Genomic DNA, 18,968 nt, shown 5'->3' with positions numbered 1-18,968 from the left:
CCCATCCATGTCTGGTTTGTCTGTCATTTTTGTAAAGTGATCCTTGGAGTTCTGCTCTGAGCCCAGTGCCTGGTGCTCCCACTTGTGTTGCTGCAGCAAGAGATCTTATTATTTCTTTTTGATTCTAGCCATTCTGACATTGTTAAAGTGACATCTCATTGTGGTTTTCATTTACATTTCCCTAATGATTAGTGATGTCGAGCATCTTTTGATGTGTCTCTTGGCCATCCGTCTTCTTTGGAAAAATGTCCCTTCCTATTTTTTAGCCAGATTATTTATTTCTTTGGCATTGAGTTTTATCAGTTCTTTATGTTTTGAAAAGTAACCCCATGATGGATATATCGTTTGTAAATATCTTCTCCCATTCAGTAGGTTGCCCTTTCGTTTTGATGATGGCTTTCTTCACTGTGCAGAAACTTTTTATTTTGATGTAGTCCCAATAGTTTATGTTTGCTTTTATTTCCCTTGTCTTAGGAGACATATCTTAAAAAATGTTATGGCTGTTGTCAGAGGGATTACTGACCTGTAGTGCTCTCTTCTGGAATTTTTATGGTATCACTTCTCACATTTAGGTTTTTAATCCATTTTGAATTTGTGCATTGTGTAGGAGTCATCCAGTTTCATTCTTTCATGTAGTGTCCAGTTTTTCCAATACCATTTGTTGAAGAGACTATCTTTTTTCCATTGGATATTCTTTTCTCCTTTGTCAAAAATTAATTGTCCATATAATTGTGGGTTTATTTCTGGTTTTTCTATTCTGCCCCATGGATCTATGTGTCTATTTTTGTACTGATACCATACTGTTTTGAGTACTACCACTTTGTAATATAACTTGAAGTCTGGAATTGTGATGCTTTTCTTTTTCAAGATTACTTTGGCTATTCAGGGTCTTTTGGGGTTCCACACAAATTTCAGAATTGTTTATTCTAGTTCTGTGAAAAACGCTGTTGATATCATTTTTAAAGATTTATTTGGGGGATCCCTGGATGGCTCAGCAGTTTAGCGCCTGCCTTCAGCCCAGGGAGTGGTCCCAGAGTCCTGGGATCGAGTCCCATGTCAGGCTCCCTGCATGGAGCCTGCTTTTCCCTCTGCCCGTGTCTCTGCCTCTCTCTCTCTATCTCTCTCTCTCTCTCTCTCATAAATAAATAAAATCTTAAAAAAAAAGATTTATTTATGTTAGAGAGAGAGAAAGAGAGCATGAGAAGGGGAGGGGCAGAGGGAGAGGGAGAGAGAATCCTTAGGTAGACTCCTTGCTAAGTGTAGAGCCTGACACACAGCTCAATCCCAGAACCCTGAGATCATGACCTGAACCGAAGTCAAGAGTTGGCTGCTTAACCGACTGAGCCACCCAGGTGTCCCCAAAATGCTGTTGATATTTTGATAGGGATTGCATTAAATGTGAATATTGTTTTCGGTAGTATGGACATTTTAACAATATGTGTTCTTCCAATCCATGAGCATGGAATGTCTTTCAATTTTTGTGTCATCCACCTATCTCTGGGAAATGAATAAGGGGTAGTGGAAGGGGAGGTGGGTGGGGGGTTGGGGTGACTGGGTGATGGGCACTGAGGGGGGCACTTGGCGGGATGAGCACTGGGTGTTATGCTATATGTAGGCAAATCGAACTCCAATAAAAGAAATAAAAAAAATTGTGTCATCTTCAATTTCTTTCATCAATGTTTTATAGTTTTCAGAGTACAGGTCTTTTACCTCTTTGGTTAGGTTTATTCTTAGGTATCCTATCATTTTTGATACAACTATAAATGGGATTATTTTCTTAATTTCATTTCTGCTTCATTATCAGTGTATAGGAATGCAACAGATTTCTGTATGTTTATTTTGTACCCTGTGGCTTTACTGAATTGATTTATCAGTTCAAGTAATTTTTTTGGTGGAGTCTTTGAGATTTGATATATAGTGTCATATCATTGTCATCTGTAAATAATAAAAGTTTTGGGGCACCTGGGAGGCTCAGTCGGTTAAGTGTTTGCCATTCAGCTCAGGTCATGATCCTGGGGTCCTGGGATCAAGCCTCATGAGTTCTCTGCTTATCGGGGAGCCTGCTTCTCCTTCTCCCTTGCCTGCTGCTCACCTGATTGTGCTCTCTCTCTCTTTCTGTATTTCATTCTCTGTCAAATAAATACACGAAATCTTAAAAAAAATAATGAAAGTTTTGCTTCTTCCTTACCAATTTGGATGCCCTTTATTTATTTTTCTTGTCTGACTACTGTGGATTTCCATTACTAAGTTGAATAAAAGTGGTGAGAGTGGGCATCTTGTCTTGTTTCTGATCTTAGAAGAAAAGCTCTCAGTTTTTTTTTACCATTGAGGAGGATGTTGTCTATGGGATTTTAATATATGACCTTTATTATGTTGAGATACATTCCCTCTAATCCTACTTTATTGAGAGTTTTTATCACGAATGGATGTTGTACTGTGTCAAATGCTTTTTCTGCATCTATTGAGATGATCATATGGTTTTTATCCTTTCTCTTGTTAATGTGATGTGTCATGTTTATTGATTTGTGAATATTGAACTAGCCTTACATCCCTGGAATAAATCCCACTGGATCATGCTAAATGATTTTTTTAATGTATTGTTGGTTTCAGTTTGCTAATATCATGTTGAGGATTTTTGCAACTATGCTCGTTAGAGATATTGGCCTGTAGTCTTCTTTTTTTGTAGTATCTGTATGTGGTTTTGGTAGCAGGGTAATGCTGGCCTTATAGAATGAATTTGGAAGCTTTCTCTCTCCTCTGGTTTTTGGAAAAGTTTGAGAAGAATTGGTATTAACTCTTCTTTCAATGTTTGGTAGAATTCACCTGTGAAGTCATCTGGTCCTGGATTTTTGTTTTTGGGGAGTTTTTTGATTACTAATTCAATTTCATTACTAATTAGTCTATTAAAATTTTCTATTTCCTCCTGATTCAGTTTTGGAAGGTTATATATTTCTAGGAATTTATCCATTTCTTCTAGGTTGTCCAATTTATTGGCATGTAGTTTTTTTTTTATCATATTCTCTTATAATCCTTCATATTTCTATGATGTTGGTTATTTCTTCTCCTTTATCTCTGATTATATTTGAGTCCTTGCTCTTCTTTTTGGTGAGTTAAAGGTTTATCAATTTCATTGATCTTTTAAAGAACCAGTTCGAGGGCACCTGAGTAGCTCAGTCAGTTAGGTGTCTGACTCTTGATTTTGGCTTAGATCATGATCTCAGGGTTGTGAGATCAAGCCCTGTGTTAGACTCCATGCTCAGTGCAGAGTCTGCTTGAGGTTTTTTCACTCCCCCTCTGCTCATCCCCAACTCGCACACATACTCTCTCTCTCTAATAAAGAAATACATTAAAAATCACTAAAAAAAATTAAAGAAACAGTTCCTGGGATGCCTATCTAGCTCAGTCAGGGGAGCATAGGACTCTTGATCTCAGGGTCATGTGTTTAAGCCCCACATTGGACCTGGAGCCTACTTAAAACAAAAAACAAAAAATGACAAAACAAAGAGTCAGCTCTTGGTTTCATTGATCTGTTCTATTTTTTAGTCTCTATTTCTTTATTTCTGCTCTAATCTTTATTTTTTCCTTCATTCTAATGGTTTTGAGCTTTGTTTATTCTCATTTTTCTAGTTTCTTTAAGTGTAAAGTTAGGTTGTGTATTTGAGATTTTTCTTGCTTCTTGAGGTAGACCTACATGGCTATAATTTTCCCTCTTAGCTTTTGCTGCATCCCAAAGATTTTGGTTGACTGTGTTTTCATTTTCATTTGTCTCCATGATTTTTTGATTTCCTCTTTGATTTCTTGGTTGACCCATTCATTGTTTAATAGCATGTTACTTAGTCTCCATGTATTTTCCTTCTTTACAGTTTTTTTTATTGTGATTGATTTCTAGTTAAATTTTAGTTAAATGTGATTTCTAATTAAATATTGTTGAGGTCAGAAAAGATGCACGATATGATTTGAGTCTTTTTAAATTTGTTGAGATTTGTTTTGTGACCTAAAAAGCGTGTTCTATTTGGGGGAATGTTCCTTGTGCACTTGAAAAGAATGTATATTCTTTTTTTTAAAAAAAGAATGTAAATATTCTGTTGTTTTTACATACATTTGTAAGATAAATGTTTATCCATCCCTTCACTTTTAATCTGCATATGTCTTTAGATCTGAAGTGGGTCACTTGTAGGCTGCATATAGATGAGCCTTGCTTTTTTAAAATCAATTCCATCACCTCATGTCTTTTGACTGAAGTATTTAGTCCATTGCCATTCAAAATTCTTATTTTTTAAAAAGATTTTATTTATTTATTTGACAGAGAAAGAAAGAGCACAGGCAGGGAGAGTGGCAGGCAGAGCAAGAGAGAGAAGTAGACTCCTCACTGAGCAGGAACCCAGATGCAGGGCTGCATCCCAGCACCTGAGCCAAAGGTAGATGCTTAACCAACTGAACCACCCAGGTATCCCAGAGATTACCTTTTAAAAACTAAAATAAGTAAGTAAGTAAGTAAATAAATAAATAAATGAATAAATTTAATGTTTCTTATAAGTCTGGTTTAGTGGTGATAAATTCCTTTAGCTGTTGTTTGTCTGGGAAATTCTTTATCTCTTTTTCTATTTTGAATGATAGCTGAGCTGGGTACAATATTCTTAGTTGCAGGTTTTTTCTTTCCACACTTTGAATATATCATTATACTCCCTTATGGCCTGCAAAGTTCCTGCTGAAAAATCAGCTGATGGCCTTAAGGGGTTTCCCTTATATGTAACTGTTTTCTTTCTTCTTGCTGATTTTAAAATTTTCTCTTAATCACTACTTTTTGCCATTTTCTTTATTATGTGTCTTGATATGGACCTCCCAGGCCCCTGGGATCATGACCTGAGCTGAAGGCAGATGCTTAACTAAATGAGCCACCCAGGCACCCCTTGAGTATCTTTTTTCAATTATTTTTCAATTATTTTTGGTTTATTCCTGGGAGTGGAATTACTGGATCACATCGTAATTCTATGTATAAACTTTTGAGGAACCACTAAACTATTTCCCACATTGGCTGAACCATTTTACATTCCTATCTGTGATGTATACAATTGCTTTTTTAAAAAATTGGATACTTAAAATGTAAATCTTATAAAGCATACAAACTATAAAACACCAATGAAGGAAATCAAAGATCAAAACAAATGGAGAGACATAACATGTTTGTGTATTGGAAGGGTCAATACAGGATAGATGTCAATTCTTCCTTGTACAGGTTTAAAACAATTCCTATAAAAATCCCAGTAAGATTATTTTTCCAAAATTCATGTTAAAAGTCAAAGGAACTAGAGTAGGTAAAGCAATTTTATTTATTTTTTATTTTTCAAAGGATTTTAAAAATTTATTTATTTGAGAGAGAGAGCGAGAGAGAGCAGGGAGAGGAGTAGAGGGAGAGGGACAAGCGGACTCCATGCTGAGCATGGAGCCCAATACAGGGCTCAATCTCATGATTCTGAGATCATGATTCTGAGATCATGACTCAGATCATGACCTGAGCTGAAATCAAGTCAGACACTCAAACAATTGAGCCACCCAGGCACCCCTATGTAAAGCAATTAAAAAAGAAGAAGAAGAAGAACGTGAGAAGAATCTACCCGTTTTTAAGACTGTATGGTATTGGCAAAGGGATAAATACATAGATCAATGGAACAGAACAGAGAACTCAGAAATAGACCCACAGAAAGGGTCAAAGGTAATTTAATGGAGGAATAGAGGGAAAATAAACTTTAACAAATAGTGCTGGAGCAGCAACTGGACATCTATAGGCCAAGAACAACAAAAGGAAGAAAAGAAAAAGAAAAAAATTAACCTTAACTCCCTTACAAAATTTAACTTGGATCATGGGCTTAAATGAAACTATAAAACTATAACTGAAACTATAACTGAAACTATAAAACTATATGACTATAACATAAAACTATAAAACTTTAAGGGAAAAAAGGAGAAAAAATTTTGAAATCTAGGGCTTGTCAAAGAGTTCTTAGATTTAATACCAAAAGCATGATTCACATTAGGAAAAATTGATAAACTAAACTTCATCAAAACTAAAACCCTTTGCTTTGTGAAGGATCCTATTAAGAGAATGAAAAGACAAGCTGGGAGTGGAAGAAAATATTTGCAAACCACATATCTGACAAAGGGCTGGTATCTAGAATATATAAAGAACTCTCAAAACTCAATAGTAAAAAAGCAAACAATCCACTTAGAAAATGAACAAGAGATGTAAGGAGACAGTTCACCCAAAAGGAGATAACAGATGGCAAATAAACATGAAAAGTTATCTGACATCATTAGCAAATTAAAGCCACCATGATATATCACTATCACTACATACCTATCAGAATGGCTAAAATAAAACATTGTGACAGCATCAAATGCTGATGCGGATGCTGTGAAGCTGGATTACTCATACATTGATGCTGGGAATGTAAAATGATACATCCACTCTGGAAAACAATTTGGCAGTTTCTTAAAAAATTAAACATATGGCTCAGTCAGTTGACTGTAGGACTCTTGGTTCTGGCTCAGGTCATGATCTTGTGGGTCCTGAGATGGACCCATGGATCAGACTCTGCTCAGCGGGGAGTCTGCTTGAAGATTCTCTCCCTCTGCCCCTCCCCCTACTCTCTCACTCTTTCAAATAAATAAATCTTAAAAAAAAAAAAGAAAGAAAGAAAGGAAACTAAACTAAAATATGTGGGGCACCTGGGTGGCTTAGTCAATCAAGTGTCTGACTTTTGATTTTGGCTCAGGTCATGACCTCAGGTTGTGAGATGGAGCTCTGTTGCACTCTCTCTGCCCTTTTCCCCACCTCTCTCCCTCTCTCCCTCTCTTAAAAAAAAAAAAAGCTAAACATGACCTTGCAGTTGCACTCCTGGACATGTATGATGTTCACATTATAAACCTGTATGTGTATGTCCACAGCAGCTTTATTCGTAATAGTCCCAAATTGGAAAAACCGAGATGTCCTTCAACATGTGAATGGTTAAACAAACTGTGGTAATCTATGTGGTGATGCAATGAAATACAACTCAACAATAAAAGGGAAAGGACTATTGATACATGCAATGACCTTAAATATCCAGAGAATTATGCTGACTAAACAAAACCAATCCCCGAATGTTACATATGGTAGGCTCCTATTTATTTGTTTATAAAGATTTTATTTATTATTTGAGATAGAGAGTGAGAAAGAGAGCACAAGCCAGGCGGCAAAAGGAGCTCAAGCTCTGCACTCTCCTAAGCAGGGAGCCTGATGCAGGACTTGATCCTAGGATCCCAAGATCATGACCTGAGCCAAAGGCAGACACTTAACAAACTGAGCCACCTTGTCTGCCTCTTTTTTTTTTTTTAAGATTTTATTTATTCATTCATGAAACACACACAGAGAGAGAGAGAGAGAGAGAGAGGGAAAGACACAGGCAGAGGGAGAAGTAGGCCCCACGCAGGGAGGCTGACGAGCCTGACCCTGATGTGGGACTGGATCCCGGGTCTCCAAGATCACGCCCTGGGCCACAGTCGGTGCTAAACCGCTGAGCCACCCGGGCTGCCTTGTCTGCCTCTTTTTATATAACATTCTTGAAATGATAAATTATAGAAATGGAGAACAGATTAGTGTTTGCCAGTGACTAAAGAGGAAGCAGTATGGTATAATAGGCAACATGAGGGATCTTTATAATGTTGGAAATGTTCTGTATCTTGACTGTGTCAGTGCCAACACCCTGGTTGTAATTTTACACTGTAGTTCTGGAATATGTTAACCCTGGGAGAAATTGGGTTAAGGGTAAATGGATCTCTCTGCATTGTTTCTAACAGCTGCATGTGAATTTGTAATGATCTCAAAATAAATAATTTAATGGAAAACAATATGTATTTTTTAAAGTGATGGAATTAGCAAGTAACGGGAGACTATTAAAAATGACCAAGAAAACTAGAAATAGAACCAAAATGCTTAGAAAATAAATATATTGTGGGGCACCTGGGAGACTCAGTGATTGGGTGTCTGCCTTTGGCTCGGGTCCCAGTCCTGGGGTCCGAGGATCCAGTCCTGCATCAGGCTCCCTGTGGGGAGCCTGCTTCTCCCTCTGCCTATGTCTCTGCCTCTCTCGCTGTGTCTCTCATGAATAAATAAATAAAATCTTTTTAAAAAGATTGTAAATACATTGTTAAAATTAATGGAGTATTGGTCTCCTATGGCTGCTGTAATAAGTTACTGCAAATTTAGTGGCTTAAAACAACACATATTTATTTTCTTATATTTCTGGAGGTCAGAAGTCTGAATTGGTCTCACCGTGCCAAAATCAAAGTGTCAGCAAGACTGTTCTTTCGAGGCTCTACGGAAGAACCCAATTTGTTGCCTTTTTTCTTCTAGGAACCACCACAGTCCTTGGCTTAGAACCCCATTCCTCCATCTTCAGAGCCAGCAGCATCAGGCCAAATCCTTTCCTGCTTACCATCTCTGATTCTTCTTTTTCTGCCTCCGTCTTCCACTCATAAGGGCCCTTATAACTACACTGGGCTCACCTGGATAATCCACCACAATTTTCCCATCTCAAGGTGAGCTGATTACCACCCTAAATTCCATCTGCTCCTTTAATTCTGCTCTGTGATATTCACATTTTCCAGGTATAGGCCATGGACATCATGGGGGGGGGGGGAAGGTATTACTCTGCCTACCATAGATGGGTTAAAGAGCAGATTCAAATATTTGCAAAATAATTAATGAATGGAAAGACAGAAATGAAGAGGTTACTCAGAATGGAGCGAAAGAAACAGGATATATAAAATATGAGAGTTTAAAAGTTATGGAACATAAAATTCAGAATCCTAGAAGAAAAGAGAATCTTTCTAATTTTTCTACCAGAGGTTAATATAAGGGTAAATGGAAAGAATTAGTATCTTTATTGTCTTCATTTTGGTGTATCTTATCAATTTTACATTGATAAAGTTTTACTTTTGAGTTTGAACATACTTTTCTCAGAAGGCAACCTTTGATAGGAACTTATTCTTGAGCATTTGCGGTCACAGACTGAATGCATTTTAGTGTGAACGACACATGATAGAATCAGTATGCCTCATGTAGACTTTCCCCGTTTAAAAGGTTTATACATATTTTATTGGGGAAATTTATTGAAAATGTATTTGGTTGGGGGAAATCACGGATTCACGTAAACGGTGTAAGATGTGCAGCCAAGAACAGATTTAAGAACAGGAAGAAAAGCTTAGATTTTTAAAAGTATAAATCGAAGTAAATGCTCTGTTGCAACAAGTCTGATTACTTTGACAAGCTTTTCCTCCTGGCACACGGGTTCCATTTTAACAAGAGTTTCACCGACTTCGACTCTGGTTGCAGGATCTGGGATGGTACTTTTATTTTTTAAATTTATTTTTAAAATTTTTAAAGATTTTATTTATCTATTCAGGAGAGACAGACAGAGGGGGCAGAGACCCAGGCGGAGGGACAAGCAGGCCCCTCGCAGGGAGCCCGACGCGGGACTCGATCCCGGGACCCCGGCGTCCGGACCCGAGCCGACGGCCACTCGACCGCTGAGCCACCCGGGTGCCCCCTGGGGGTGCTTTGCAGAGGCCTGGCCCGGGCTCTCGGCCGCCGCGGCCCGCCTGGCGAGGACCGTTCCCGAGCGCGTCGCTCCGAGCGTGGTCTCCCGCGGGCTCAGCCGGCCCCGCGCGCAGCGGCCCTCGCGCCCCCGCCCCTCTCCGCGCCCCGCGTCTCCCCACCTCCCGCCAGCCCGGCCCAAGCGCAGACCCCGCCTCGGCCGCCTGGCACCGCCTCCCCCTCCGCAGCGCCAGCTAAGGCGCGTGGGCGCGGCCGCCGGTGCCCTCCCGGCCAGTTCCCGTTCCGGGCCGGGGCCCAGCCGCTCCCGCCCCAAGCCTCCCGCCGCCGCCGCCCGCGCCGCGAGCTCCCCGGGTCAACGCGCTTGGGGGGGGGTCTCCGCGCTCCGAGGTCTCCGCGCTTGGGGGGGTCTCCGCGCTCCCGGGGGGGTCTCCACGCTCCGGGGGTCTCCGCGCTTGGGGGGGGTTCTCCGCGCTCCCGGTCTTTGCGCTTGGGGGGGGGGTGTCTCCGCGCTCCGAGGTCTCCGCGCTTGGGGGGTGTCTCTGCGCTCCGAGGTCTCCGCGCTCCCGGGGGGGTCTCCACGCTCTGGGGGTCTCCGCGCTTGGGGGCGGGTCTCCGCGCTCCCGGGTCTCTGCGCTTGGCGGGGGGGGGTGTTGTCTCCGCGCTCCGAGGTCTCGGCGCTTGGGGGGCGGTCTCCGCGCTCCCAGGGTCTCCGCGCTCCCGGGTCTCCGCGCTTGGGGGGGGGGGTCTCCGCGCTCCCGGGGGGGGTCTCCGCGCTCCGGGGGGGGTCTCCGCGCCCCGAGGGTCTCCGCGCTCCGGGTCTCGCTCTGGGTCCCAGCTGCATCGAGGTCTGCACGGGACGAACCCAAGTAAGTTTCAGCGACGCGCGGTGGTTCGCACCGGGAAGAGGTTTCCCAGGGGCCTGGGCGCCGCGAGCGAGGAGCGCAGAGAGGAGGGGGCGGGTTTGTGGGCGCAGCGCGAAGCTCCCCGGGCAGAGCTCCGGGTGGAACCGGGAGGAGAAATGCAGAAAAAGTTCAGACGGATGAACTTCAGTGTCTGCGGGATCATCGATCCTTGGGGAATCGGGGAATTTTCTAAATCCTCCCGGCAGCTTAGAAGGCCCCGGTCTTACATCAGAGTCCGGGGGAGGGTGGGGGGGACCCAGGCCTCAATTGCGTTTAAATTCCCCAGGTGATGCCCAGGGTTGGGAAGGGAAGGCGGGCGGGCGGGCGGGCCGACCCCCGATGGGGACCCGCCGCCGACGGGTCCGGTGCACCCCGCGCTGCGCGGCCCCGGGGCGGCAGGCCCCGAGGGGAATGGGACTTGCGGGTTCAGAACCTCACCTATTCGTACGGCCTTTGGCACCGCTGTGAAAACTCGGGCTGCCTTATGACCCCCGCTTGGTTCTGCCTTCTGGAAAATGGCTCCATTGTTGCATTTGAAGTAAGTTGGGGGAAATCAGTAAACTCGAGGCCTTGACACTTGTGGGTGATTGGCTTTAAGGGTGAGGCCGGCTGTGCTTGCCACAGGGTTGGGTTTGTCCCCCTTGCTAAAAGCCCCCATCAGGCTTAGGCCCTATCCAGCCAAGGGTACCTCGACTGCGAATATCTGAGAGGGGCAGATTTCACAGGAGGGACCCCTCTTCACCCTGGGGGAGACGCTGGGGGCAAGTAGCTACGAACCTAGAAGCAGGGACATTGCACAAGACACAGACTTCTACCACATGTGCAGGGCAGATAAAGAAAAAAAAAAAAAAAAAAGCTGGATTTGAAACAAACAACAGCCAAGAGGTAGAAGAAAGGACTCTCAAAGGTTTTAAGAAGAGTACATTTAATTTTTGTGGGGAAAGAAGTTCAGAGGTTTGGAGTCCCATCAAACCTGGACCCAAATTCAGATTCTCTCACTTCTGTGATATGTGACCATAGATAAGTCACCTGAAAACTGGGACTAGAAATGCTAACTGTCCTGGGCTTAATATAGTTAAATGAGATAACGTGTGCCTGGCAGGGCAGGTGGCACATGGCAGGTGCACTGTGAGTGGTGGTTATTTGTGTCTGACAATTTTCTTAGTACAGACATGATGTGGGGGTGGATGGGGGTTGTCCAAAATTGTCTCCTTCAATACTCCGTAACCCAGCTCTTCTCCTGCCCCTTGAGCCTCTGGGTGCTTTGAGGTCTAGACATTCCGGCCTCCAGTTCCTCCCACCTCCTGCCCCCAGGGCTAGTTGATGGCTCTGGAATATGGCTCACTCTGAATGATGGGAATGCATTTTTTAAATTTTTTTAAAAGGATTTTTAATTTATTCATTTGAGACAGAGAAAGAGAGAACGCACAAGCAGGGGAGAGAGGCAGAGGGAAAAAGGAGAAGCAGACTCCCAGCTGAGCCGGGAGCCAGACACAGGGCTCTATCCCAGGACCCCTAGATCATGACCTGAGCTGAAGGCAGATGTGTAACTATCTGAGCCACGCAAGTGCCCTGGGGAATGAATTTCTTGATAAAAGAAAGCAGTCCTTAATCTTGAGACATCTCCACCCCACTGCCACATATATAAAAAATGGGCTTCCAAGAAAACTGGGCTGTTTATAGGGTCTCAGGATTGATGTGGGCACACACATGTGGCTCTCCTGTTGGCAGCGTCCCCACACAACACCTGGGCTGCTCCTGTTTTGCCTCTGACTCTTGGCCTAGGGACAATGAACCGTTCTTCAATGACCAAGAACAGTCAGGAATTTGAGGAAGGGGGATTCAGATCCTACAATTGTCATGCCAACATCCCAGATGAACCTGTCACCCAGAAACCTGTTGTGTTTGTCAGTGACGATCTGGATCACTTACAGTAACAGCAACACTGTTTAGATATTAGTAACATAAACAGTGATGTCATGTAAAAAAGAAGATCAGTGTTTTATGGTATATGTGCAATCACTGATTTTTACTTACACGAGGATATCAAATTCTTCTTCTTTTTTTTTTTTTTTCAAATTCTTCTTTTTATCTGAAGAGAAGAGTTCAATATTTCTTCAAAACCTGAGACCTAAACCTAGGGTTTGAGGTTTAAGTTACTGGTTTATTTTACCATTCTCTTTTTGGGGAGGATTTTAGGCAAGATGAAATTAGAGAAGCTAAAATTTGTACTTGTGCTGAATTTTTGTCATGCAGAAGCTGTAGATATTTTGCATGTTTCTGGAAGTCCTGTTTTCTTTTATTGTCCGGGCAAAGTCAGTTGTGTGCCACACAAAGGGCCTCCTTTCATCCATCCACAAGTCTGAACTTGTTCGGAGGAAAAGCCTTTGGTGCATCAAATGCTCATTGAGGGCAAGCATTTTTTCCAAACTTGCCTTTTGTATAAGAAGTGAGTAGTCACTGCCATTCAATTGATTTATGGTTTTTTTTTAAAGATTTATTTACTCATGAGAGACTCAGAGAGAGGCAGAGACATAGGCAAAGGGGGAAGCAGGCTCCCCGCAGGGAGCCTGATATGGGACTTGATCCCGGGACTCCAGGATCACACCCTGAGCCAAAGGCAGATGCTCGGGGCACCTGGGTGGCTCAGTGGTGCCACTTAGGACTTTGGCTGAGTAGTCCTTTTCCTCTAAATTATAGAAAACTATAGGGATCCCTGGGTGGCGCAGCGGTTTGACGCCTGCCTTTGGCCCAGGGCGCGATCCTGGAGACCCGGAATCGAATCCCACGTCGGGCTCCCGGTGCATGGAGCCTGCTTCTCCCTCTGCCTGTGTCTCTGCCTCTCTCTCTCTCTCTCTCTCTCTCTCTCTGTGTGACTATCATAAATAAATAAAAATAAAAAAAAAAGAAAACTATAGTTTAAAGGACTGATAAATAGGTCCTAAATTATCATAAGGGCCCAGGGAATTGCAAAGTGAGCACCAGATTAAGCACCAGGTTTTAGTAGGTATTTTATTTTATTTTGTTTTGTTTTTTATTTATTTTTTTGTAGGCTCCATGCCCATTGTGGAGCCCAGCATGGGGCTTGAACTCACAACTCCAAGATCAAAGCCTCAGCTGATATCAAGAGTCAGGCCCTTAACCGACTAAGCCACCCAGACATCCCTAGTAGGTTGATATTTTAATAAAACATGAAAACTCACCACATTCTGTTTGTTTCAGGATGTTGGTAGTTGCCCTCTTTCCGTGTCTTCATCACCAGGCAGGGAAGAGGCAGTAAATAGTTGTGAGGATTTGTAGGTATTTTCAGAGCCACATGCAACCAGGTAGGACAGTCGTGCATTGCTAGGGAAAATCCTTCCATGGCAAGAGCTGTGAGCAGATGATGATTTACTTGAAAAAATATTTGTGCTGTTCTAATTTTGAAAAAATCAAAGTCTCATGACTAAGAACTTTCTGTGTGCATCCCCCAGTTGCTACCTATGACCCCAAACTAAACCTTCTAGAAGGAACTTGGTGGAAAGGTAGGCTTTTCTTTGGGGATACCCTTACTTCATATAGTTCATGACAGTGGGCTCTTTCTTTGGGATGGAGGCACTCAGGGACCCACCCCATTTATCAAGGGAGTGTTTTACTTTTAATATGAATTCAGGCATGTGAACGGTTTTGAGTTGAGGTAGGAGATCAGTAACAAATACAGACAGGCAGGACGAAAATGGAGGAGACTATAGTTTTGGGGTCAGAACTGAGCTCAGGCCCCTGCTTGGTTCCTTAACTGTGTGACCTCAGCCAAGATACTTAACCTCTCGGACCCTGCGTCCTCCTTTGTCAAATACTTAAAAGCATTCTTCTTTACAGAGCGGTTTTGAGTATTTGGTGAGGTAATTGATGGAAAGTGCTTAGCACACCCCCTGGCTTTCAGGAAATGGTAATTGCTCCGATGCTGCTGCTGAAGATTGCTTGGGTTGGAGTGCTGGTCTCGCCCTCTCCCAGCTGTGTGGCTTTGGATAAGGTGTCTGACACTCATGAGCCTCAGTGTTTGTATCTGTAAAATGGGGATAACTCTACCTACCTATGTGGAAGGATTGATTTGAGGCCTGATGAGATGATGATGCATCTGATCGGTGGACCCTAAATAAAAGCAAACAGGTACATCGATTTACTTTGCACAGCCCTGAGCCAATAGCCCTCTGCGCTAGTTATCATTTCCCCCATTTTACAGATGAGATGACTAAGGCTTAGTGAGATGAAATAACTAGCTCGAAGGCAACAGAGAGTCAATGCTGCACCCAGGATTTGCAGCAGACCCCACTGAACCAGAGCTCCAGGAGCACCCCTCCCTCTGCTCACCTCCTCCTTGTTTCCACACCCGCCTTCTGTAATTGGCCGGCAGATGTGATTATGCTCTTGGAAGGGCTCTGTTTCTGGACGCAGGGCCCCAGCTTCCAAACAACTGTCTGGTTATGAAGTGAAAGTAAGACTCCTCCCCCACCCCAGATTTGCAGCTTTTAGATCTCGACTGTGGCTTCCACTGGCTGAACTAGTGGGTGGTGATGGGTGTGGTGGGGTTGGGGGAGCCCTGATACTCACATTGATGACTGTTACCAGAATGGGTTATGATGTTTATTTTGAGAAAAACGTCATCTCGGTGCACTGAGATTGCGAGCCTGGGTGTAATAAAACCTACCTTCCCCCGGACAGGTGTGTATGATACCTGGGGAGACAGAAACCAGGCCTGGAAGTTCCAGATGTGGTTCAGGCAAGAGGACACAAGAACATTCCCCTCCCACCCCAAAGTTCCAGGCCTGTTCCAAGTAGCTTGCCTTTTTTTTTTTTTTTTTTAATTTCCTACTCATCTTCTCTCTTCTGGACACCTCAGCAGCTTTTGCCTCTTTGGAGGATCTGGCAATCTCCCGAGAGGCCTGAGCCAGTGAAACTTGGGCCCAGATAAGCAAATTCTCCACTGAGTGAACTGTGGATGCTCTCGCCTTTCAGATAATGAGGTGGCAATTGTTTTTCTGGCTTTCCCCTGGGTGTGAAGCGCTCTGCTGGCTCCCCAGCCTGGTGTTGAGGGCTGTTAGGAAGCTATTTGTAGCTCCCCGTTCCTCCTGGCTCACTGGGGCTTCGGTTCTTCAGCGTATTTATTCAACAAGTATTATCAGAAGACCTGGCTAGTGCCAGCCTATTAAAATATTTGGGATCTGGGAATAAATGAAACAGTCTCAGCACCTGGCCAGATGGAGTTTGCAGGCTACCGGAGGAGGAAGGGATGTACCGCACAAATACATAGTTCTGTGCTAAGTGTTGCAAGGGAAAACGGTAGGATGTCATGAGATCAATCGAGTACCAGAGCTGTACTAGGATTAGGGAAGACTGGGGTATGCCTTTCCAAGAATGAGCCTTTTCAGCTAGGACTTGGGACGAAAAAGACCCAGAGCCTGCCAGACACAGGGAACAGCAGGTTGAAGGCTCAGAGGCGGGAATGAGCCGGCTGTGTGGGGGAACGTGCAGAGAGAGCTGAAGAATGAACCAAACTCAGGCCAAGCAGAGCCTCCTGGGCTGGAAAAGATTTGCAATTTTATTCTAAAAGGCAATGGCGGGGTGGGGGGGGGGCGGTGCTTGGGTGGCTCATTCGGTTAAGTGTCTGCCTTCGGCTTGGGTCATGATCCCTGGGTCCTGAGATCGAGCCCTGTGTCAGGCTCCATGATCAGTGGGGAGTCTGCTTCTCCTCTGCCCCTCATTCTGATCATTCTCTCTCAAATAAGTAAATAAAACAACAACAAAAAGGTATTGGGAGGCCTTGAGGAGATCCTCCCTCCCCCACCTGTTAGTAATCTACAAAAAAAAAAAAGTAATTAACAGTTCCTATTTGTTAAGCTTTATTTTTTTTTAATTTTTATTTATTTATGATAGTCACACAGAGAGAGAGAGAGAGAGAGGCAGAGACACAGGCAGAGGGAGAAGCAAGCTCCATGCACCGAGAGCCCGACATGGGATTCGATCCCGGGTCTCCAGGATCGCGCCCTGGGTCGAAGGCAGGCGCCAAACCGCTGCGCCACCCAGGGATCCCTTTGTTAAGCTTTATAAACCTTATTGTGTGAGACAATTCTGAAGGCAGAAATTATCGTCAATTTCTAGATGAACCAACTGAAGCTCAGAATAAAGTAAAAGCTGGCAGGACCAGGAATCCGAGCACCGGCTCTGTGGTTCTGTGGGGCAGATGTGTAAATGCGTGTGGGCCTCCTAGGCACGAGCATCCTTCAGCAGGAGCCTCAGTGGATGGATGTGGGTGGATTCCAGTACCTTCCTGGCTCCTTGGAAACAGGAACAAAAGGCCCCGAAGCGCAGAGGCAGGTTGGAAGTGTGGGTGTCAGAGCATCAGGGTCTGCAGATATAGCTGCTGGGAATCCCGTCCCCCCGCCCCTGCCACCCCGGCCAAGGGAAGGGGCATCGGACAGTTCTTCATGCTAGTCTGCTCTCCCTGTGGCTCTTCCCCAAAAGCCCTGAAAGATGTGCTTTCTCCACACTGTTCATCACCTGGGGAGTGCATACACTTAAAAGACACAGGGTTTTGGGAAAAAAAAGTCTTTTTTAGAGCTTTCAGGTCACAGAAAAAGCCTCCTAATCATATAAGAGGCTGAGACCTCACCACGGCATGCCGGCTTGCTTTGGGGGCAGGGGCTGGAGGACCGGATCCGTACTGCCCCCTTTCTCCGTACTCCTGTGATGAGGTCACAGAATGAGAGGCCATGCAGGTCATGTGTATTTGGGCCGGTGGGTGGGCCTGTTCCCTCAGGTAGGACGCACTGGGTGAGAACTCTGGAGGGCTCAGGCCCAGAGTGTTGCTGCCTCTTGGGGTACTTTGCATCCTCTTAACCCCTCAGCACCCTTCAGGGCCACCCTAGTACATCCCAGATACCCCGTGGCCAAGCTCCGGGGTAGATTTGTGTCTCAGGCGGTTCTGACTTGTGGCTGCATCAAGTGGGGTGAATAAAAGTCTCCAGCTAAGTGTTTTGGCAAGCAATCAGCAGTGTTTATTTACTCAAGGCCAAGTTTCAACTTCAGCCTCTTGAGGTGACTAATATATTCTGTTCCTATGGAGTGCCTTTCCTTTGAGAAGCCCCAGACACTTTCTCTGCTGGTTCTAAATGTCATCTCCAGATGTCGTGGGGCTTCTGGATCTGACGCTTCTGGAGCACTTTCTTCCCTGAGTACATAAATCCACTTACCAAGTTCCAGATCTGGGTCTCCTATTCAGGCCTCTGTTGTCTTCTGTTTTGAGATATTTCTATTCGCTGGCCCCTCAGAGATGAATAGCAAGCAGGGTGTTTTTGGAACTTTGTTTTTCAAAGCCTGGATAACACCAGAAAAATGTCTGGCAACAATTAATTGCACATCAGTCTCATAAGGCCTCCTGGCAGGCATTGTCACAAAGCATAAGTGATTTTGTGCCGAGAGCGTATATAGACAGTGCCCTGGAAGGCATGAGTTCTGGTTGAACTTTTTAAGACAGCAGCTAATACAAATGCCTTTGAGCAGTAGAAAGTACTGGTGCCTGCAAATCTGACTGTACCCACTAATAAACTTATTAGCAAGTGAGTGTGTGAACTCTGGGATTAACGTTCAATGCACGTTAATGAAGCACCTGCTATAAAAGTGCATGTGCCAGATTCATTCATTCAGCAGTTTTTTAGCTGCGTCCTCTATCTAGAGATACGGTGACTAACCCGAGAGACCCCATGCCCCGCAGTCAAATGCTGGGCCTCCAGGATGGGCCAGACTGAAGTCCTAGCCCAGTCTCCCTTCTTGACCAGGATAAGTCAAGACCAGTGCTGTTCTAAACACTGTGTGTATATTCACTCAGTGAACCCTCAGCAGCCTTAGGAGCTAGGTTCTGTTCTTATCTACATTTTAACACCAAAGCGCAGGGGGAGGCATGATGTCATTTGTCCTAATCGCACAGTTAGTGATTGGAATCAGGTAAGCTGGTTTCAGAGTGTCGGCCGTTCATTGCCACTGTCAATGTGAAGGGAGAAGTCAGGAAAGAAAAAGCTGAAGTTCCCCATCCTCTGTGAGAAATGGGAATAAAGTACTGAGGGAGTTCCCGGTGGGGAGAGAGGGGTGGAGCCCAGGAACAGGGTGAGGGGGTCCCACCTCCCCCATTCCAACAGGCTCAGCCCCTGCTGGGTGGGGAGATGTGGTCCTGCCACACAAGCAGGTATTTTAAATACGAAAGAAGCATTTGCCTGGGTGCTGGGAGACCTGGGTTCTGGTTCTGTTTGATCCACTTGGCCCAGGGCCTCAGTTTCCTCACCTCTAAAATGAGGGCATTGAACAACATTCTGTTCCACTCTGGAAGTCCATGGTTCCAGCAGAGAAGGGAAGGGCTGGCTCTGCATGCATTCTATGCAGAGTTTCTTTTCTTTTTTAAAAGTTTTTATTTATTATTCACAGAACACACAGAGGCAGAG

At 44.4% G+C, this 18,968-nt stretch overlaps 2 protein-coding genes across 9 annotated transcripts in view; one reads left to right on the top strand and one right to left on the bottom strand.

Moving 5' to 3' along the window:
* Positions 1–9,828: 9,828 nt before the first annotated feature.
* LOC118350575 (basic salivary proline-rich protein 2-like) lies at positions 9,829–17,154 on the bottom strand. The gene is made up of 3 exons (XM_035698429.1): positions 17,147–17,154; positions 14,570–14,628; positions 9,829–10,589 (listed from the first exon to the last, which is right to left on the bottom strand). The coding sequence occupies exons 1-3, from the start codon at positions 17,152–17,154 to the stop codon at positions 9,829–9,831; spliced, it is 828 nt and encodes a 275-aa protein (XP_035554322.1).
* NOD1 (nucleotide binding oligomerization domain containing 1) overlaps positions 10,358–18,968 on the top strand; it is a 62,935-nt gene continuing 54,324 nt past the window's right edge. For 5 of the 8 annotated variants that reach the window (XR_003143118.3, XR_004804550.2, XM_035698348.2 and 2 more), the window contains exon 1: positions 10,358–10,461. The gene's annotated coding sequence lies outside the window, so the exon portion shown is untranslated. The remainder of the gene's footprint in view (positions 10,462–18,968) is intronic. The other 3 variants (XM_025464518.3, XM_025464515.3, XM_025464516.3) reach the window with 2 other exon arrangements.

This window comes from Canis lupus, chromosome 14 (assembly GCF_003254725.2).
Source record: "Canis lupus dingo isolate Sandy chromosome 14, ASM325472v2, whole genome shotgun sequence".
Classification (NCBI taxonomy): Eukaryota; Metazoa; Chordata; class Mammalia; order Carnivora; family Canidae; genus Canis; species Canis lupus.
This window is presented reverse-complemented; position numbering and strand designations above follow the sequence as displayed.